Source organism: Mya arenaria, chromosome 3 (assembly GCF_026914265.1).
Source record: "Mya arenaria isolate MELC-2E11 chromosome 3, ASM2691426v1".
In the NCBI taxonomy this organism is placed as follows: Eukaryota; Metazoa; Mollusca; class Bivalvia; order Myida; family Myidae; genus Mya; species Mya arenaria.
This window is the reverse complement of record NC_069124.1, coordinates 31672311-31694067: the sequence shown is the minus strand read 5'-3', so window position 1 is coordinate 31694067 and position 21757 is coordinate 31672311. Positions and strand designations below refer to the sequence as shown.

The window sequence follows — 21757 nt, the reverse complement described above, 5'->3', positions numbered from 1 at the left end:
TTAAATCATATAGCCAAACTATCATAAACTATAATATTATTTTCGTGTACACTCTTAAACGAAATCCACATATCGTAATTGATTAAGTACGGATGCAAAGTTTCTCCTTTATTCCTCGTTACAACCATACCTGTCTCTATAAAGTTTGAAAGTTTCAGTTGTATTTCTTGTCAGATATATCTATATACTCCTTAACTTGTAACTATGCACGTTGCGCTTGACTCGTGTCTGTTTCCGGTGTGCGCGGCGCACGGGAAGTCAGTGGTCACAGTTGAGGGAGTCGGGAACACGGACACTGGACTGCATGCCGTCCAGGTAACGTTCATTGGCGGGTTGGAGGTCGTAACAACTTAACTATTTTATAAACATTACAAACCTGAAATTGTGTTTTGATTTTCGCATAATTATATCAAGATGAGCTTTAATAGTGAATACTCGAAAATTCTAAAGATTTCTATTTAAAACATTCAAAATTTAAACAATATTTCAAGAGTTGCAGTATGTTTGTTTGCCTAATTTGTGTTCGTATCAGTATGCGATATCGTCAATTTTAATTTAAAGAAATTTAAGCATTGTAACAGCAGTCTGTTTGTTAAAGCTGCACTCTCACAGATTTACCGTTTTGGCAGATTATCATATTTTCCGTTCGAAAATTAATGTTTTATGGATTAAACCTTAACTAACGATTTAAGAAAAAATGCATAAAATATCAAATTTTGAACTTAAATATAAAAATCTGCGATCTGATTCAGCATTCTTATATAACTGGTTTCCATGGATTTTCGCAAAAATTGGCTCGTTCCAAGACAAAAAATCAAAAAAGTTGTCAAAACGTTCAATCTGTGAGAGTGCAGCTTTAAAACATTTAAAATATTAAACAAGATTTAAAAACTAGCAGTCTGTTTGTATGCATAATTTTGGTTCGTATCATTTTGCGCTTTCGTCAATTATATCTTAAAGAAATTTAAAAGCACTGTAACTGCAGTCTGAGTGTTAACATAATCTGTGTTCTTATTAGCTTGCGAGTTCGTCAATTATTTTTTAAAGAAATTTAAGCACTGTAACTTAATCTCAGAGATAGCGGTTGTACTGAACCTTCAATATACTGTTCCTTTGAAAACGTGTATCCCTCTGATCAAATTAAATGAATCTTTTGAAATGTGATGCATCTGCGATTACAGATCGGGTTTTTATCGGACATTCCTCCAATCAAAGTCATGCACAGACGTCTATATTATAAGGGATCGCCACAATGCAAAATGTGTTTGAAGGACCGAAATGAAAAAAAAACTTCGAGAAGGGAAACTTCTCTCTATAGGAGGTCTGCTGGAGGACCATGGTTTCGTCATGGCCGCGTTCAAGCTGCTACGGAATCATCCCGCCCCGTCATTTATACATAACAACACATCCCCTAAGGTGTTCTCTTATTTTTCCTGTAGCGTCCAATGCTGGAGAGTCAGGGCCACTGTCCACAAAGTTCGTCATGTCGGCGTTTCCGCTGCTACGGAATAACCCCGCCCCGTCCTTTGCATATACCAACCAATCCACTTAAATGTTCTCTTTTACACCTGTAGCATCGATTGCTAGTCTAAGAGAACCACGGCATCCAGAACGACTTTTGTACCCACGTTTCACACTGCTACTCAATTACCCTGCCCCGTCATCTATCCACTAAAATGTCTTTATATCCTCATGTAGCGTCGACTGCTGGAGAATCACGGTCTCCAGTGTGGCTTTTGTACCCCGGGATTCGTCATGTCGGCGTTCACTCTGCTACGGAATCATCCGGCACCGTCCCGCCGACAGGTGGAGAGGTCGATTGAAGGTAAAATCCATCTAAAGTGTGTCTTTTTAGAATGGGCGAGCGGGGTTGGGATGGAGGTGTCAAAATGGTTGTGCTTATTAAATTAAGTTCGGAAGCGACATTTATTTTAAAAGACGAAATGTTGCAGAAATGACGGGAGTTTTTATCGACCGATTCCATATCCGATGAACACATCGAAATATACAACTATGCATAACTGTAAGTCATAAACACACGAATATCAGAACTATAGTATAAGCTGGCGTCAATTCACCATTAAAATAACTCGGATACGTTTTATTGAATAACACGTCAAAAGAATTTGAAAACCCACCGGATGTCACTTAACTAGCTTATTTTAACCTGAATAATACATTTTGCACGTTTCAACCGTTTTGTTACTTTACAGGGAACTTGTGCCGGTGTACCGGATACCGACCCATCATTGAGGCGTTCTCGTCCTTCTCACCGGAAGTGTGTCCCATGGGGAGCCAGTGCTGCCGGAACCGCGACAGGTTGGAGAAGACTCCCAGCGTTGATAAAAAGGTATATGAATAGTACATTAGGGTATAATAGTACATGCATACATAGGATTATGCATTTAGAAAATGAAATAAATGTAATAAGTTTCGAATATTTCAAAAGACCGGTATTTATACCAATTTTCATTTCATTTTTATTCCAGTTGATTGCAGAGAATGAAGACCAAGTTCCTATATTCCCACCCGAGCTTCAGGTATGTTTTCATGTTCTTCTTATTTTCTCTCTCTGTCAAAACATTTTTCAGGAAGTACGAACACTTTGACAAATTATGACTGAATATGTCGTCTGCAAAACCTTGAAAACTGAATACAAGTGTCGTCTGCCTCTTGGTGCCGCGTCAGCATTTCATGAATGGATTTGATTTGCACGCGTCGCGTGACTCTCGTTCGTCTTCGGGGTGAGTTTGCGTGTTGGAAAGTGTGTTAAATCGTTATAAACGAAGGGTATACGCAAAAACCAAACTCGCAAGCTATAAGGTCAATGCCCCTTAATGTGGCGGCATTAACAACACGCAACTTCTTTGGAAATTTGAAAAAAACATGTTTTGTTTCAGAAAAAATGCAAAACAGTTGTAATCCGCCAAAAATCTCAACCTGCAAGGCTTAGTCAGTTTTATAACTGAAGCAATGTCATTTGCATTGGTCGGCGAAAGATTGTAAAATGTTCAGTTAATTCGATACAGGTGTCGGACGCATACCGCTCGGGACAGGCGGTGTTCGGGAGCGGCGAGATCACGTGGTATCGGCCGGTGAGCCTCCGGCAGCTGCTGCAGCTCCGGGACACCTTCCCGTCAGCCCTTCTTGTCATGGGGAACACCACAACAGGTAACGTACCCTGAATGGATTGGATGACACGTCTGCTATGATATTGGTATCTACCTTTAATCCGAAGTGACGTAATAAACGATCAGTGGGTGGTATTCAATATTGGTCTTATTTGGATCTAATAACGATGTAGCTAATCGGATTACTGGATATGAATAACGGACCTCGCCATGAATGGAGTCAGTGAAGTATGACCATAAGATTGACTTAAGGTCGCATAATAAATACATGCCCCATGCTCATGGTGACCCGAGTCTATTTCTTGACCTGGGCACATATGAGTTTGATGACCAAGCCGGACTGCATATGGGGTTCTGTGAATACGCTGGCCATTATAACATCAGAATGTTCTCGCGTAACTCCGGCATGACATGTGGACTTATGTGATCGTAAATAACGCTTTGTTTCAATTTACTATGGTGTAAAATGAAATTAACGATAGACGTTCTTTTCTTTTTCCCGTAGGTTTCGCCATAAAGAAGCACGAGTTTGATGGCCCGCTGATTTACGGTGGTGACGTCACGGAGCTTAAACGGTGCGACGTCACCGACGTGGGCATCACGGTTGGAGGCGGATGTACCATGAACGAGCTCGAGGAGCAACTTCCGGTACTGGAGGCCAAGGTGAAGGAAGGTGCGAACCAGTATTTCCTAACATTTTAAAGTAAAAAATATAGTGTCGATTTAATTTGATCAAAATAAAATGTTAGTCTCATTCAATATACTTTCTAAAGTGTCTGATGAAAACCCCTTTGGTACAAACAAAATAGTCTTAAAATTGATGGAAATCTTATGTAGGCTCAGAATACATTCTTTATGTTGCTATATTTATACAGTCGAAACCCGTTTACTCGATATCACAGGGAAAGGCCAAAATACTTGAGCCTCGCGAATATCGAGTCAAGCGGGAATGCTTACACAGTATAAAACATAATCAAGTTTTCAAGTTTCAAGTTTTATTTTCATCATGACATATAATATGCATGTGATATCACAAAAGAATGAAACACTTATTAATTAACATCAAATAAAACAGTTAACAAACATGTCAAACGCACAAAAGAAAAGAACTAAACATCATTGAAAATATGAAGTAATAAGACATAACTGGATGGTATTGTAATTATGAACAGTTCTTGTAGTTAATCGGAATATGGATGGTGTGTCATCTGCATTTCAGTATGATGGTTTTACAGAACAATAATTAACACTTAATTAATTTAGATCTATTGTTACACTTCAAAAGTTCATCTAATTTAAAAGAGTTTGGGTGACGAATGCAATAAGGAACAATTTTTACGAACGATTGAAAAATGGTTACATTCAAGTCACATTCAAATTCATCACCAATAACATTCTTAGTACATAACTGACATAATCTTTGGTTTCAGTCGTTTACAGCTAGTTCGAACCAACGAGGAAATTGAGCCAAGCGATATCGAGCCAACGGGTTTCGACTCTAATTTATCAAAGTGGATATAACGTTTGACTCTGATTGAATAATGAAGTTTAATAAGTATTTTTTTTTCAGAATGGAAGAGAAGACATATTAACGTTTTTAACGAGATGTTGTCGCGATATGCCGTACAGCAGATAAGAAACTGTGCCGTAAGTACACGCGCCGATTGTTCAGAATATTGTTAACCCTAACAACGTTGTTAACTGGGTCGTTGTTCACTTTCAAATCTTTAATACTCTAATAGATGCATGGGCACATATGTGATCTGGTGTGGTATTCATTATGTAACTTTAGTCAATCTGATGGTCATACATGATTGACTTCATTGACTCTATTGGTCAGTTATAAATAACTATCAATCCGATTAGCTACATCGTTCTCAGGTCCAGTTAAGACCAATATAGATACCAGCCCTGCAGTACTTTTTATTTATACATAGAACGTAATTCAGAAATGTTTTATATTAAGAACATCAGATCATGATAAAATAGTTAACCTTAAAAAGTTGCCGTTAACAACTTCATTATCTTTAACAATGTTATGGACAACGGCCATTAGTTTTTTACACATATCTTTTCGCAGAAGGCATGTTATAATCGTATGTCTACAATGAAACGTTAGCAAGACGGGCACATTAATAACAGAACAATGAAAACAATCTTTACGCTTGCTAAAAGAAATTGACCCGAAAATAAGATCATCTCCGTTTTTTGCAGACGGTTGGCGGAAGTTTGTGCTGTGGCCGGAACGACTCGGACATATCCACGCTGTTACACACGCTACCAACTGTGGTCACAATCGCTTCCCGTAAGTCAAGCAGTAGTTACACATACATTTTATCACAACATTCATTGCCTAATGAAGTAATGAACCAACATACTTGAGCAAAATGTAAAACTATTAAGGAATATCCATGACAATTGCATTAACATTCCATAACCGAAGACTTTGTGCACGATCTGGGATTTTTTTTCGATGATTAAGGAATACAACAAAATCTTAGTGCTGCTCTTTGTCGATGCCCTAAGAGTGTTGCTTCTTGCTTTTATTTGTTTAGCCACTTTCGGAATACCTCGGTCATTATACATCGAAAACAACTTCGGATGTGTATGGACTATAGGGTTTGTCCTTGAAAATCGTTTGCGTTATTTTTCTTGTGTGTTTTCTTTCCAGTAAGTGGCGAAAGAACTGTTCCCATTCAGAACATGAAGCTGGGGAAGGGAGAAATCATAACTAAAGTCCTCATTCCTCACAGTGAAAAGGTATGATGTACGACGGCAGCATAACTTAGTGCCCGCCTTTCTGATGTTTAAGAGACGTTTGTAAAAGACGTTGATAAGCAAACAAGGAAAGTATATATGCATTAGTATTCCTTTCTCGAAAACAAAACCGTTCACGAAACAACAGCAACGACGCCGCCGCCAAAAACAACAACAACAAAAGCAGCAGCAACAACAACAGCAGCAGCAGCAACAACAACAACAGAAAGCAACTTCCTATTTATTTTAAAAAATCTAAAAACTTGCTTCAGTTCAGCGATCAGTCCTGAACGGAGCGGGGCTACCTTACGAAATAATGAAAATACATTCAACCCCCTGGGTCACACCTATGTATTCTATTATGCATTCGTGTTTATTTTCAGCGTGAGTACAGCTGGTATTGGAAAGTTGCTGGGCGACGATCCTTTTCCCTGGCAATCGTGAACGGGGCGGCGTCTGCCACCATAGGAACGGACAACACCGTCACGCGTCTCCGGTTTATATATTTTTCATCCATACATAAGTGAAAAAATAATGTAGATACTCACAAAAATGTATTTTTTGTTGGGCTTTGGGGTCGGTTCCAAAGCCTAGGCCTTGAATATTTTTCTTATTATGCGATTTATAGTATTTTTATGATGATAACCGTACTGGTGCATCTAAAGTGCACACTTAGAGGTGTGAATTCGAAAAGGTTCTTATTGACATTAAATAAAGAAGAAGATAGAACCTTTTCGCTTTCATTCCCGCTTGTGCGATTCGTATTTTTGGCTTCTATGTTACCGCGTTTCTTTTTTTCAGAATCAGTTTTGGAGGTATCGCGAAGGGCAAGGTTTACTCTACCGACCTGACGTCATTCAACAAGAAGTATGTATGGACTTTCACGTACTAAAATTTATATCTTAGCGTTACTTATAAGCCTTCTTCGTATTTTTTACGGACAGAGTAACGTTTCAAGAATGCTAGAACATTAATGTACCTATGAGATTGTGTATCAGAGTAGTTTTGCAATGTTGAAAATCTTGAAACAAATTGTCCAATAGCATTGTACATACAGTCGAACCCCGTTGGCTCGAACTCGCTTGACTCGAATTACTCGTTGTCTCGAACTGTCTCGCTTGGCTCAAATTTTCCGATGCTCGATGTATTTTCGCCGGTCCCTGGGGGTTCAAGCCAACGGTGTTCAACTATATTTTTGAGTTGTATGGTGCTAAGTACCGTCAGAAGTCACCGTTGCCGTCACAAAGCACTTGTCCTAGTACAATCACTTTGGCAACACATTATTTTGTTAATCAACTCCCTGCCTCCCCACCTCAGGAAGTGGAATGATGATCTGCTGCACGGAGTTCTCGGGCGACTCACGGCGGCCCTGGAGTCTGTCAACGGCCAACAAGAGGACAAATATCGCGAGGCTGTGGCGTCCGCTTTCTGGTTCAAGTTCTACGCGAAAGTGACAACAGAATTACAGGTACTTACAAGATGATAACAACGTTTTCTGGGGGGTTTGAAGCTTGGAACTTTAAAGATGACAATTTCAGATAAATTCGATAGTACAGTTTTGAACTAAAACAAAAGCTTATACATTTATTTCATTATGCCCACATGAGCTGAGATTGTGTCCGAGATTAATACATTGAATTATGACAAAAAAAATAAAAATAATATTGAGAAATCTCAGACGTAGCTCGTTACCGTCCGTTTTCTTGGTCTCAAACACATTCTACATTTCAAGTTCAACTCAGTACTGAATGTCAGTTGGAAATCTCATTTGTAAGGATTTAGATTTAATCAAGATGGTGCCTTCGCAGGTATTGAACGGCTAATGAACAATGAATACACATAGTTAGTCTTGCACTCTTTTTTTAATCTTATTAATTAGAACCTCTGAAGATTATGTTTTTTAATATGTCCTTGTTGGGAAAAGATATTTGGCGCAAATTAAATCAAGTTTTAGTTTTGCAATACATGTTGTATTCTAGTTGTATCTGCTAGCATTTGGTTCTCACAAAGCTTTTTAATCAGGGGAGCGTTTCAAAAAAAGATCTTAGTCCACTGACGCCTCGGTACCATCGTCGGCAAACACGGTACTTTTCCCGTTACACTTCATACATAACGTGGGACAATCAGTTACTGACAAAATCTCGTTTTAATACATATGCATGAGGCAGGAGAGACAGCTCTTCTTCCAATGAATTCGCATGTTATACTCAAATATTGTTCAATAACTGTATACTGTCAGAAGCCTCCGTGGCCCTGTGGTCTTTATCACTGCCAACTAGTATTGTACTGCGAAGGCGGGCCCGACTCAACTCCGGCAATTGCCAGAATATTTTTCAACCGTAAAGCATCTGGTACTTTGCGGAACCAATGAAACTGCCTCATTAATTATTCATGGTTACGTGATTTTCGTAGCAAAATTGCCCACGGTACGCAACGAAACATGGTGTAGTGTGTATCGGGGGTATCCGACGATGCCTCGGGACACGAGATGCGCGTGTTTCACGTATACTTACGCATGAGCGACTGAAACTTTTCAGCTTTCCACGGCCAATGACTACCAGAGCCTCCTCACACCCCTGTACCGGGAGGGCTACCACAGCAGACAGACCCACGAACAGCCGACGTCCACTGACGCCGTAGGGCGGGAAACACGCGTCAAACACGGTGACGTCGCCGTCTCTGGCCAGGCGATGTACGCAGATGACGTTCCGGCTGAAAAAGGTAATATATATACATGAAGAATAACGTATGGGGCTACAAGATGTGAAAATTAACAGTGTAATTCAGGAACCTTTGAAAAAACACCTTGACGAAAATTCGAATTCTTTATTTTATTTTATTCACCTTTAACGTTAATGCAAGTTTTGAGATTCTTTCTTCTTTGTTCTTCGAGATGTATTACCAGAACGCTCACAGAAAGGAATTTGAACTGTAATGTGTTTCATTGTCATTGGTCATTTGACAAGCTGAATCGCTGTTTGGTACTTACACATGTAAACATGATGCGAACCCACTTCTTATTTCTTAACAGGTGAGCTGTCTGTCGCCCTCGTCCTAAGCACGAAGGCACGTGCCAAGATTCTCAATGTCGATACTTCCGGTGCATTGATGATGGAGGGCGTGCGGGCGTACCTAGACCACAGGGACCTGGCGGCGCCGGGGACCCACGGGACCATTATAAAAGATCAGCCGATATTCGCCATTGGAGAGGTGGAGTATTTTTGTCTGTTTGTGTGTGATATATATATATATATATATATCCGATGTGTTTAAGTAGAATTTGGGGCATTGGGTCGATTTGGGGTAGTTCCTTTATTACCAAAAGTTTCGCCATATCCGTTAATAATAAGGATTACTTATGAACACGTGTTTTGCGACTTTCAGGTGCTGTTTTGGGGGCAGCCAATTGGAGCCGTGGTCGCCGAGACCCGGGAGTTAGCTGTTAGGGCCGCGGCCAAGGTGTCAGTGCTGTATGAAGACCTTGAGCCAATTCTCACTATTCAGGTACGGTTTGAGGGGTTTAATGTGTAGATTGAACTCAAAACTTTATGGCTAGCTATTGGGAGCCACGGTTGCCTGAGGTGGAGAAGTGGTGGTCAGAGCCGTGTCTAATCTCACCAGGCTGTATGAAGCAAATGAGCCCATTCTCACTACTCAGGTATGGCTTGACGGGAAAAAACTACATATTTTAAGTCTAGCCGGTTGGAGCCACGGTCGCCTAGAGGAGAGGTTAAAGGGTTGTAAAAAGAACTTAAGTCCAGTGAGTTTATGGGTTATGAAGTGGGTTGTGAAAAGAAAGTTCATGCAGGGAGACTGCTGTTAAGTTAGTGATGGGACTAGCGTCGAAGAATCGGGTTGGGAGTAGTATAATTCTTAATTAATTCTAAGTATAATTCAAACATTGTAGGCTCTGGGTCCATGATCACGAAAAGTCTCCAGTCCGAGTCTAGACACCGACTCAAAACCCCCACTTTTATTGAATTTAAAAAAAAACCCTATATATTTATTACATTTATTCGTTTTACAAAGTAAATACTCAACTATAGGGAAAGTTACATTGAAATTAATGTCTGCCAATTGATTCTGAACTCGGACTGTTCGAAAATCGTGGCCCCTGTTACTCAGAAACCACCATTAGTGAATGTGAACAAATTGGGTTTTCTTTAAAAGAGAAGAATAAAGACAGTAGCCTAAACATGTAATTGTTTATGTATTCGTTTTCATCCAAAAGGAACCTTATCCAAACTGTTTTCTTACGTTCAGGAAGCCATAGAGAAAGAAAGCTACTTTGGGCCACCGATGGAAATGGTAGAGGGTGACGTTGAAGCGGCCTTGGCCAAAAGTGACGTAGTTTTTCAGGGAGAATACGCCACCGGGCTGCAGGTAGAGTTCTGGGGAGGGGTTATTAAATAGGAAGCTCCCGATACTCGCGCCTTTTACCTTTAGCGATCTTCTTGACATTGTATTGTTTAGTGTCCCGGATTTTTAAAATAGTATGCGAAATAATATCACTATGTATTCATCTCGTAGTCCTTTTTTCTTGATGAAGTCAAGTTTATATAAAATAAGTTCAAGGTCAACTCAGAATTTTGCAGCAAGCGTCCACATGTCTTACATGTTTCAGGACCACATGTACATCGAGCCGCACGCAGCGGTGGCGCGTCTCCGGGAGGGCGGCGAGATGGAGGTAACGGTCACCGGCCAGAGCATCCGACACGACCAGGAGGCAATCGCCGAACTACTGGGTATCCCTAACCACAAGACAACTGTCAGGGTCAAACGACTTGGTGAGTTCAACACACAATCAATGTCAGTATCATGCACCCAGTCTTTTTAACGATATACAGACCGTACAGTTTATTCAGAAAACGGTCGTAGTATATAGCGAAAGCTGTACTATCAATGATTAACAGTTTCTACTTTGTTTATTTCCTTGTCTCAGAATCAACTGGTTTTGGCTTCAGTGCATATATTTAGTGATACAAGATTACTCAAAACTCATATCTCAACCGTTTGGAAAACTGCCGAAAAATTCTTCTTTTCTAAAAGTCTTACTAACATTCACGCAAAAAATTGACCGTCCAAGACCTAAAGAATAATGTCAAAACGGTCAATCTGTAAGGGAGCAGCTTTTATTTGCAGCGTTTTTTTTTTTTATCCTGGATTAAGAGGCCACTTGTCCAAAGCAGCCAATCTGATCGTTTCCCAAAGGCTACTTTGTACAGGTTTGACTGTAATACTGTTCGTTTCCTCAAAAATCAGGGTCAATGTCAAAGTCTAAACATTGCAAATCCCAATCGGAACACCTTCGGCTGTTATCCAAAGAAAAAGAAATCTTCCGAGCTTGCCGGAGTAGTTACGATTGCTTATGTTCCTGAAACAAGGTCACCTGAAAAGTCAAATAATATTAATTGTATTGTAGTGATGCTAAAACTGATTTATTCGAAAGAATGTGGCTGTTCTCTGATGTAAGAGTTGTTAACGAAAATGAGGATATGAACACAATATTGATGACGTACTTTTAGGCGGCGGATTTGGCGGGAAGGAGAGTATTTCCCCAGCAGTGTCTGTTATCACCGCCCTTGCAGCGAAAAAGTTCGTATAATATCATTCCTTAAAGGGACAAGACACCAGATGATACAAATGCAAGATAAAAATAAAATTAACAAAAACATACATAGAATTGGCATCGTTGTGTACAATGCAAACGTTTACGACACATGTATATTTCGCAGTTTTTGCGTACTTTTTAAAGTCTAAATTTACTTGGTTTGTCTACCACGTAAATCCCAGTAAATTTAAAAATAGCGTCGGTGTATTTATCTGTACTAATCACATGACTTTTACGTGCTCAATATACACACTTTAAACTTGGAAACCATTATGCGCCATTTTGAAACGGCTTTAAACTCATCTGAGATAGTGCCACAATATAATTTTGATCATGTTAAATGATGTATTATCGGCGTGATACTAGTTCCTATTGATAATTCTAGGCTTGTTTTGAGGAAATACTGTATTTGCCGATTTTTGGACCATCTGGTGTCTAGTCCCTTTAAAAATCCTTAATAAATGCGAATTTCGCCAAGTAAGTTAAAGATATGCATAATCGTAGCAAGAACAGAAAATGTGTAGCAAAAATAATTCGATAGATAAATTAACCATCATAATGTATCTTTTTATGTATGTTTTTACTTCTTTCAAATTCAGGACAGGGAAGTCGGCGCGCTTGGTGCTACCGAGGGAAGTCGATATGGCGTTTAAGGGAAAGAGACACCCGATGCTCGGAGTATATAAGGTGGCGAACAAGGATGTTTTACCAAATTATCATTTCATTTCATCTCCTAGGAAACATGCTAGGCCATGGCAAATGTATACTGACTTAAAGCTGCACTTTGGCAGATTGACCGTTTTGACAACCTTTTTGTATTTTGTCTTGAAATGAGCCAATTTCTTCCTGAATGTCTGGAAGCCAGTAAATATAAGACATATGACAAAAAAACCCAGATCGGTTTTATATTAACGGTCGAAAAAATATGTTTTGTGGATTACTACTTTAGGAAAAATGAGTTTATTGGCATTAAACATAAATTTTCGAAAGCAAATATGAAAGACTGTGGTCTGGTTTTTGTAAGCAGTCTTATATCAATGGTTTCCAGATATTTACGTAAAATGGTTTCTTTCCAAGACGAAAAGAAAGAAAGAAAAACAGTTGTCAAAACGATCTAGCAGCTTTTGAAAGTGCAGCTTTAAAGTTAAATGATAATTAACACATACTTTTATGGAACCCTTTAACTGGCTTTAAGTATTTAACATGACAATTGTAATTATAAAAAGTGACAGAATAAATGTTAAACAATCAGCGTCCTTTGTGGTTGCCAGGTGGGCGTGTCCAATGACGGGATCCTTGAAGCCATTGACGTGAAATTGTACAGCAACGCTGGATATGCTGTCGACCTCTCATGGCCGGTAATAAGTGGTTATTCTTATCATTTAATTTTTTTTTGAAAACATATATGAGTATCGAATAACTTTACTACGTACATATAATAACATGCTAGTATTTGATTGGATGGCGATTTTTGGCTTATGTTAACTTATACATTTTAGATACATAATAGCTGTTACTTTAAATAATTGTCACAAGCAATTGGGGATAATAAAGTACTGAAGATCCAGGATAAGACGTAAGAGTAGACGTAACTTAAGGGCGTAAGCTTTTGACTTGCACCCCCCCCCCCCTCCGAACCGATATTTATTTTGGTTTAAAGTGTTGGCAGGGGGGTTTAGGGGTACTCCTTCACGAAAATGTTAACAATTTCTAGTTCGAAATGGTGCATCCCAACATCATTTTGGGGCTTATTTATCAGCTATATTTAATTGTATTGAAATATAAAAAGTTAACTTGGATGTTTTGTTGTTGTTGTTGTTGTTGTTTTTTTTGTTGTTTTTTTTTGGGGGGGGGGGGCGCATATTCACAGAAACTGTATTCAGGTATTACACATTCATAAGACATCGAACAAGAAAATAATGATAGAGGCGCGGGTGTGATGTATTGTAGGTGACATTTTACTAAAACAGAAAGATAGATTGACATTTATTTTGACATAATCTTTAAAACCAAATTTTCTGTACATCAGATTTTAGAGAACGCAGTGACGTCATTCGAATCCGGCTACAAGGTGCGCGCTCTGCGAGTGGTGGGCCGTGCTTGCAAAACTCACACTGCGTCCAACACCGCCTTCCGGGGATTCGGCCACCCGCAGGGTGTCCTGGTCATGGAGGATATCGTCACCAGGGCCGCCGCCGTCACGGGTCTAACACCGGAAGTGGTTAGTTACCGGACATGCTCCAGTGTTGAATATACCATATTGTAAAGACATGCTGATCTTGAACAACAATGTATATGTTACGAAGGACATCGTCATAAGGTCCACTGGCATCATCGGTCTCACACCGGAAGTAGTATGTCAAATAACAAGTAGTGAAAAATCAAGGGATCTTCAGGGTTTGCTTTTTCTTCTGGTTCCATCTGTTTCGTCAGGTGTTTCACCAGGAGAGTCGTTGGAAGTTGTGTTTCACATCTGACTGACGAAAAAACGTTCTTTTCCACGGTATTTTCAATTCCACGCGGCGGTTTACCATGCGTTAAAACATCAATGGAACAATGCATACCCCAAATAACAAAAGGCACTCTTCATTTTTTGACAAATTTTAATCATCATTGCAAATGATTACAAGAGAAGTCGTACCACCACAAACTCGCACTACTACAAAGTCGCGCCATATATGGAGAACTCGCCCGGCATATGGATTATATAGTACATGCTATTCGTTATACAAAGTTTTTTAATGATTAAGAATTTATGATGGTAAATTAATATAAGGTCTATATAACAATATACTTTTATGAATCTACCCATACCGCCTATATAATACATATGTCGGGCGACTTCTCCGTATATGGCGCGACTTCATAGTGGTGCGAATTTGTGTTGTTACGACTTCTCCTGTTACCTTGCAAATTCATCTTCCATTAGCCAGATTTCGTATCTTATCTGGAAAAGTAATCGGTTTCTGTCAGGACATTTGTGTAAGCATATTTTTGTCGTTGCAATAAGATCATTCCAAGTTTCCGCTGTTAAAGTTTTTCCCCCTAAAATGGTTTCTTCCCTATATATAATATAACACTGTTGTAGATCCGTGAACGCAACCTGTACAAGGACGGTGACATGGCGCCGTGTGGGACGTTAATGAAGAACGTTACGTTACCGCTACTCTGGCGTGAATGTAAACAGGGCAGCCATTATGAGCAAAGACTCAAGGATGTTGAAGATTTTAACAAGTATGCCCGTGTCTTTCCTAGAACCCAAGTTAAACGCTGAGTCTATGCTAACAATATTTTGCTTCACGATTTAGAAAATGAGTAACAATAATTAGTTATGAAAAAAACAGTTTAAAATACTGATCTAAAAGAAAACCTGTTACTATAAGAATAAATAGATCCGGAAGGCTAGTTTGGTAAATCGTAAACAAAGGGGTACATTTTGCATTCGGAACTCCTCGGCCATTTCTTAAAAAAAACCGTTGTTTTGGATAAAAATGGCCGATGAGTTCCGAATGGTACATTTTAATCACGGGCCAATCGTAAAAACTCGGCCATCTCCGGCAAGCCTTCGGGATTCTGTTGGATAATGGACGAGGTGTTCCGATCGGATCACGGCCTTGTAACGGTCATAATTATGTGTTAGGTAGTCAAATGACTTGTACTGTGGGGCGTTTCTTTCAGGCAAAACCGATGGAAAAAGCGGGGTATCGCCATGACTGCAACAAAATACGCCGTTGGCTTCGGTCTCCCAACTTATAACCAGGTAGAGACCATATGCTTAACCGATTTTTTTAATATTTGAGGTAAAATAAAAACACATTATAACCCACCTTTCAGTTACTATAGATGTGCTTAAAGCCTACTTAAAGTATCATTAAATTAAGTATACTTAAATAGTACGATATTAAAAGAACACTTTTTGGTTCTTACAAGTTATACAGTAAATCCCGGATATAAGAAACCTCCGGATATAACGAACCGCCGGATATAACGAACTGCCGGATATAACAAACCTCCGGATATTACGAACCACCAGATATAACGAACCTTCGGATATAACGAACCTCCGGATATAACGAACCTCCGGATATAACGAACCTCCGGATATAACGAACCACCAGATATAACGAACCTCCGGATATAACGAACAGCCGGTTATAACGAACAAATAATTTTGGCCCGATTTTTGTCCTTCTTTATTCAATGTAAAACATACGCATATAAAGTACTCCGGATAAAACGTAAAGAGGCGAAAATGAATATTAATATTAATATATTTATATTAATATTAATAATATAAAATTAATTAAATATTTTTTTATCTGCTAGGGTGCAGCTCTGGTGAATATTTACCTGGATGGAACCGTATTGGTCGAGCACGGAGGAATCGAGATGGGGCAGGGACTGAACACAAAATGCATACAGGTCAATAAGTGATACAAATTCAGTCGAACCCCGTTGGCTCGAACTCCCAGGGATCGGTGAAATAATTCGAGTCAATTAATTCGGACAGTTCGAGCCAATGCTAACATTCAGTTGAAATAAATCGGTCCTTTACATTCACTTCGAGCCAACGAGGAGATCGACCCAAGCGAGTTCGAGCCAATGGGGTTTGTCTGTACTCGATTCGATCTACCGTTTAACAAAATAATATGTCTCTTTTTGTTCTTCAGTACGGATATATCGATCTTTGTAATATATCTATGACTCATGCATTCATGGAAGTCAGTTTAAAAAGTTTGTCATTGGCTATTTGGTTCAGGTCGCGTCACGAACGCTTGGACTACCGGAAGAGAAGATCTACACTTGGGAATCGTCCACGCGCGAGATTCCGAATGCCATAGTTACGGCCGGAAGTATGGGCTTTGACCTGTACGGACCCGCCGTGAAGGTCAGTATCTATGGGTGCATTGTTTATCATTTTATAGATATACCGTTATTTTGGTACATTAATGAAAGACAGAGATAGGGTCTCTGGGGAGCGCAGCTCAACTCCTTAATCAGCGGTCCGACGTTTTACATCTACATTTTGAAAAAAAAAATCTAAGTTGCTACTATTTATCAATTTACTTTATTATACTCTTTTAATTAAGTAAATTTAATGCGTTATGATATAATGTACTTTATACAGCGTGGAATGGTGGATTCATTGAATCTATATAAAAGGTTGAATAATATCGGTTGTGTCATCTCTTACTATTGGCCATTGATCTAATCCAATGAAAAATGTGATAAAAAGGCGCACCGCAGCGTATTTGAAATGAACTCCGTACCGTTATTGCAAATGTTGTATAATTGCTATAGATCGCGTGTGAGACCTTGATTGAGCGGTACTTATTGCAAATGTTGTATAATTGCTAAAGATCGCGTGTGAGACCTTGATTGAGCGGTACTTATTGCAAATGTTGTATAATCGCTAAAGATCGCGTGTGAGACCTTGATTGAGCGGTATTTATTGCAAATGTTGTATAATTGCTGAAGATCGCGTGTGAGACCTTGATTGAGCGGTATTTATTGCAAATGTTGTATAATTGCTATAGATCGCGTGTGTGACCTTGATTGAGCGGTATTTATTGCAAATGTTGTATAATTGCTATAGATCGCGTGTGTGACCTTGATTGAGCGGTACTTATTGCAAACGTTGTATAATTGCTAAAGATCGCGTGTGAGACCTTGATTGAGCGGTACTTATTGCAAATGTTGTATAATTGCTAAAGATCGCGTGTGAGACCTTGATTGAGCGGTATTTATTGCAAATGTTGTATAATTGCTGAAGATCGCGTGTGAGACCTTGATTGAGCGGTATTTATTGCAAATGTTGTATAATTGCTATAGATCGCGTGTGTGACCTTGATTGAGCGGTACTTATTGCAAATGTTGTATAATTGCTAAAGATCGCGTGTGAGACCTTGATTGAGCGTTACTTATTGCAAATGTTGTATAATTGCTAAAGATCGCGTGTGAGACCTTGATTGAGCGGTACTTATTGCAAATGTTGTATAATTGCTAAAGATCGCGTGTGTGACCTTGATTGAGCGGTACTTATTGCAAATGTTGTATAATTGCTAAAGATCGCGTGTGTGACCTTGATATAGCGGTACTTATTGCAAATGTTGTATAATTGCTATAGATCGCGTGTGTGACCTTGATTGAGCGGTACTTATTGCAAATGTTGTATAATTGCTATAGATCGCGTGTGTGACCTTGATTGAGCGGTACTTATTGCAAATGTTGTATAATTGCTATAGATCGCGTGTGAGACCTTGATTGAGCGGTACTTATTGCAAATGTTGTATAATTGCTATAGATCGCGTGTGTGACCTTGATTGAGCGGTACTTATTGCAAATGTTGTATAATTGCTATAGATCGCGTGTGTGACCTTGATTGAGCGGTACTTATTGCAAATGTTGTATAATTGCTATAGATCGCGTGTGTGACCTTGATTGAGCGGTACTTATTGCAAATGTTGTATAATTGCTATAGATCGCGTGTGAGACCTTGATTGAGCGGTACTTATTGCAAATGTTGTTTAATTGCTATAGATCGCGTGTGAGACCTTGATTGAGCGGTACTTATTGCAAATGTTGTACAATTGCTATAGATCGCGTGTGAGACCTTGATTGAGCGGAACTTATTGCAAATGTTGTATAATTGCTATAGATCGCGTGTGTGACCTTGATTGAGCGGTACTTATTGCAAATGTTGTATAATTGCTATAGATCGCGTGTGAGACCTTGATTGAGCGGTACTTATTGCAAATGTTGTATAATTGCTATAGATCGCGTGTGAGACCTTGATTGAGCGGCTAAAGCCTGTACGAGAAGCGATGCCGGACGATCCATGGGAGAAACAGGTTTGTACCACCCCTGCCTTCTCACCAGTTCATTTTTATCTGGATGTAATGGAAATAAATATTTTAATACGTTTGTATTTACTTCACTGAAATTGATAATCCAGTCATATGGCATGCTTTCGATTAATATCTTGAAATTAAAAATACTTTGGGGAATATGAAAGTGTAGTGTTGTGTTTTCCTAAATATTCAGGTGAAGGCTGCTTTTCAACAGAGAGTACCCATGTCGGCTACAGGATATAACAGGTAGGATTCTACCTAAATATGAAAAACACACTGAAAGTGGCTTATATTACAAACAATGGGTTAATGCGGAAACTTATTTCAAGCCGGAATTGTTCATTAGACAAATTCGATTTTGGAGCAGAATATATACATGTATGTTTAAAGAGTAGAGAGCAAAACTGCTGACACATAAGCACACCGGTCCCACCTTGACCCGAGATGACCAATATTCACACCGGTCCGACCTTGACCCGAGATGAAATATATTCACACCAGTCCGACCTTGACCCGAGATGACCCATATTCACACCGGTCAAACCTTGACCCGAGATGACCCACTGTTGAATTCATGAACACCATGCTGAGAAAGATTCTGACCAAAGTTAAAGATTGGATGAACACTGGTGAAAGAAATAAGAAATTTTAACACAAATAGTGTCTTAATAGTTGACGTAGTGGCCTAGTTTTTGACCGGCGATTACCCATATATACACTGTTTGTACGAAGCATGCTGACAAATACTTTGACCAAGTTTCATGAAGATCAGATTCAAATTGTATTTGTGACACGAAAAAATATAACTTTAACGCAAAATTGTTAACGACACCGGAACGCACGCCCGATTCTCGCCAATCTTGAACCCGGAGATTGTCGATTAGAAATCCAGCTAAAATTAAAGGCAATGGTATAGTTTGTACATGTGTGAAATGACTTGACATTCTTTAACATCTGCATTCTACGATCTAGGCCACCCGATAAGGACCATTTTAGCATGGCAAAGAAGAACGGAAACAAACAGGACTATTTCACATACGGGGCTGTTTGCACCGAGGTGGAAATAGATGTTCTTACAGGAGAAAACCAGGTAAACCCCGGGGAGTAGAAGGGGGTGTGGGTTGGGGGTTAAAGATGGAGGTGGAGCTGGGGGAAAGAGGAACTTGAATTGATCATGACTGTGTCACAAACCTAGTGTCCCATCTTTATATAGGTAGATGAACGTTTTCACTGGGTAAACGGGAAGGCATTTTTAGAACCACTCCAATTACCTTTTCCTATTCAAAACGTATAAATTTACATGACTCTTGTTTACATACATGGATTGAAGTTGTGTAAAATGCACAGCTCAACGAAACGGAATATACAGTCAAACTCTGCTGACTCGAATTCCTTTGGCTCGATTTTCTCGTTGGCTCGAACTCGATGTTAAGGTCCCATTTCTTTATACTGATGGTAAGAATTCTCGCTTGGCTCGAATTTTCCGAGGCTCGTGGTATTTTCGCCGGTCCCTTGGAGTTCGAGCCAATGGGGTTCGACTGTATTTTGAAACGCTGATCTGACAACATGCCCCTATATAATCGTCATTTTGTGTCTGTTATTATTTTCCTCGAATCAATAAAACACTAAATCGAATACTACAGGTGGTTCGTACTGACATATTCGTAGACCTGGGCTCCAGCGTCAACCCTGCCGTGGACATTGGACAGATAGAGGGCGCCTATGTGATGGTAACATCCATTGTTTTTATTAAGTGGGTTATTCAGCGGTGTACGCATTCGCGCTAAACACTAAGATAGCTAGTTGATTTTTTTTTGCTTTACAAAACACTTAAATCGACTACAGGGTGGTTCCGGGTATGACTTAAATACGAAAATAGGGTTATTTGCGCGAAAATATCATATTTGACCTAAATACGAAAATAAGGTTATTTTTGATGAAAATAATATTTTTAGGCCACTGCAGTCCTTAGAGCGAATAGTACCCTGCCTATTTAAAACCATTTTATGTTTGTTTCACCAGGGTCTGGGTATGGTAACTAGTGAGGACATGCGAGTAAACGCGGAGGGACAGAATATGCACTGCAGTCCACTTCTCTACAAGATCCCTAGCGTCACAAGTGTACCCCGATCTTTCAACGTCACACTCGTTAAAAACCCATACGATATCAAGACTAACATCTACTCATCTAAGGTAACATTTCTAGCACCTAAGTAATCCTTTACGTAATCAAAAAGTCAAAACTTATGTATATATATGAGGCTCTGGATAAAGCAGTATAAAAGATTTATCTTTGAGACTATTGCTAGAGGAGAAAGAATGCGTAAATATGAGGTTATGGATAGAAGACTAAAACGTCTATCTATGAGCTGTGATAAGGGGCGTAAAAAGGCGTATCTATGAGGTTATGGATATATAAGCAAAAATGCGTATCTTTGAGGCTGTTGAAAGGTGAGTAAAACGGCGTATCTATGAGGTAATGGATAGCGGAGTAAAAACGCGTATCTATGAGGCTGTGAATAAGGGCGTAAAAAGGCGTATCTATGAGGCTATGGATGGAGCAGTAAAAAGGCGTATATATGATATTTAAGTAGTATAATTTAATACATCTTCATTTTCAGAGTGTCGGAGAGCCTCCGTTGATCCTATCCATGTCTGTAATTACCGCAATTAAACACGCAGTAGGGGCTGCGCGGGCACAACAGGGTCAAGAAGGCTACTTCCGGATGGATTCACCGGCCACTGTGCAGAGAATAGCGGAACTTTGTGGAGAGCAGATACATACCAAAAAATAAAGAGTTAAAAAGTTGTGCATTAAGGAAGAATAAATTAATAAAATCAGTAATAAAATGTACGCACATGAACTAAAGAATATAATATAATACAAATTCACTGTCCGGGGAAATTGATATGTTCCAGAGCTACAGATATTATTTGAATGAATTGAGTTAGAAACGTCGGAAACTTTTGACAAAATTTTATATTATTCAGTAAAACGTCTTTCTTATAAACCCTCCGACAAAAGCAGATTTCATTGAATATTAAAACTTGAATGGAGTTCTGCCAATTTATGATAAAATTATAAATAATATAGCAAATGTAACAATTATATTCTAGTAAAATAAACATATATTATTAAAATGCTTTTTTTTTTTTTACAATAAACAGAACTAGAGCTATCAAAATTGTGACGAATGGTTAAATGTCGAGTTGTGGAGTTAAGAAATAAAATGAGACAGAAAAGACAGGTGCATAACAGGCCATTATCACAAACATCCCTATTAGGTTTCATAAGTGTAGGTGCATTAATTTTGGTGCTACATGCAACACAAGGTTTGGCTAGTGCACCACAGCCCATGTTGGCCAACATTGCTATGAAATTCTATGTGTGTATGCACAATGCTTTA

General features: G+C 39.2%; 1 protein-coding gene across 1 annotated transcript; it reads left to right on the top strand.

Annotated features, from left to right (window-relative positions):
- The first annotated feature begins 204 nt into the window (after positions 1-204).
- On the top strand, positions 205-21547 carry LOC128228764 (xanthine dehydrogenase/oxidase-like). Its single transcript, XM_052940263.1, has 31 exons — positions 205-315; positions 1699-1825; positions 2214-2350; positions 2490-2540; positions 3030-3171; positions 3637-3804; positions 4702-4778; positions 5346-5436; positions 5803-5891; positions 6272-6384; positions 6690-6755; positions 7206-7356; positions 8426-8609; positions 8920-9098; positions 9273-9392; positions 10152-10271; positions 10513-10675; positions 11414-11483; positions 12099-12186; positions 12771-12857; positions 13529-13720; positions 14588-14733; positions 15178-15259; positions 15826-15921; positions 16259-16387; positions 18276-18350; positions 18544-18596; positions 19323-19440; positions 19994-20080; positions 20373-20543; positions 20972-21547. Exons 1-31 carry the CDS (start codon positions 205-207, stop codon positions 21143-21145), a joined length of 3657 nt encoding a protein of 1218 aa, XP_052796223.1. The 3' UTR covers positions 21146-21547.
- Positions 21548-21757: the final 210 nt, after the last annotated feature.

Bases quoted from the DNA above. Each gene is read 5' to 3' on its own strand.
- LOC128228764 (XM_052940263.1), top strand. From the start codon at position 205: ATGCACGTTGCGCTTGACTCGTGTCTGTTTCCGGTGTGCGCGGCGCAC. The intron at 6,756-7,205 runs GTATGTATGGAC...TCCCCACCTCAG, and splicing joins CTGACGTCATTCAACAAGAA to GAAGTGGAATGATGATCTGC. The intron at 8,610-8,919 runs GTAATATATATA...ATTTCTTAACAG, and splicing joins TGACGTTCCGGCTGAAAAAG to GTGAGCTGTCTGTCGCCCTC.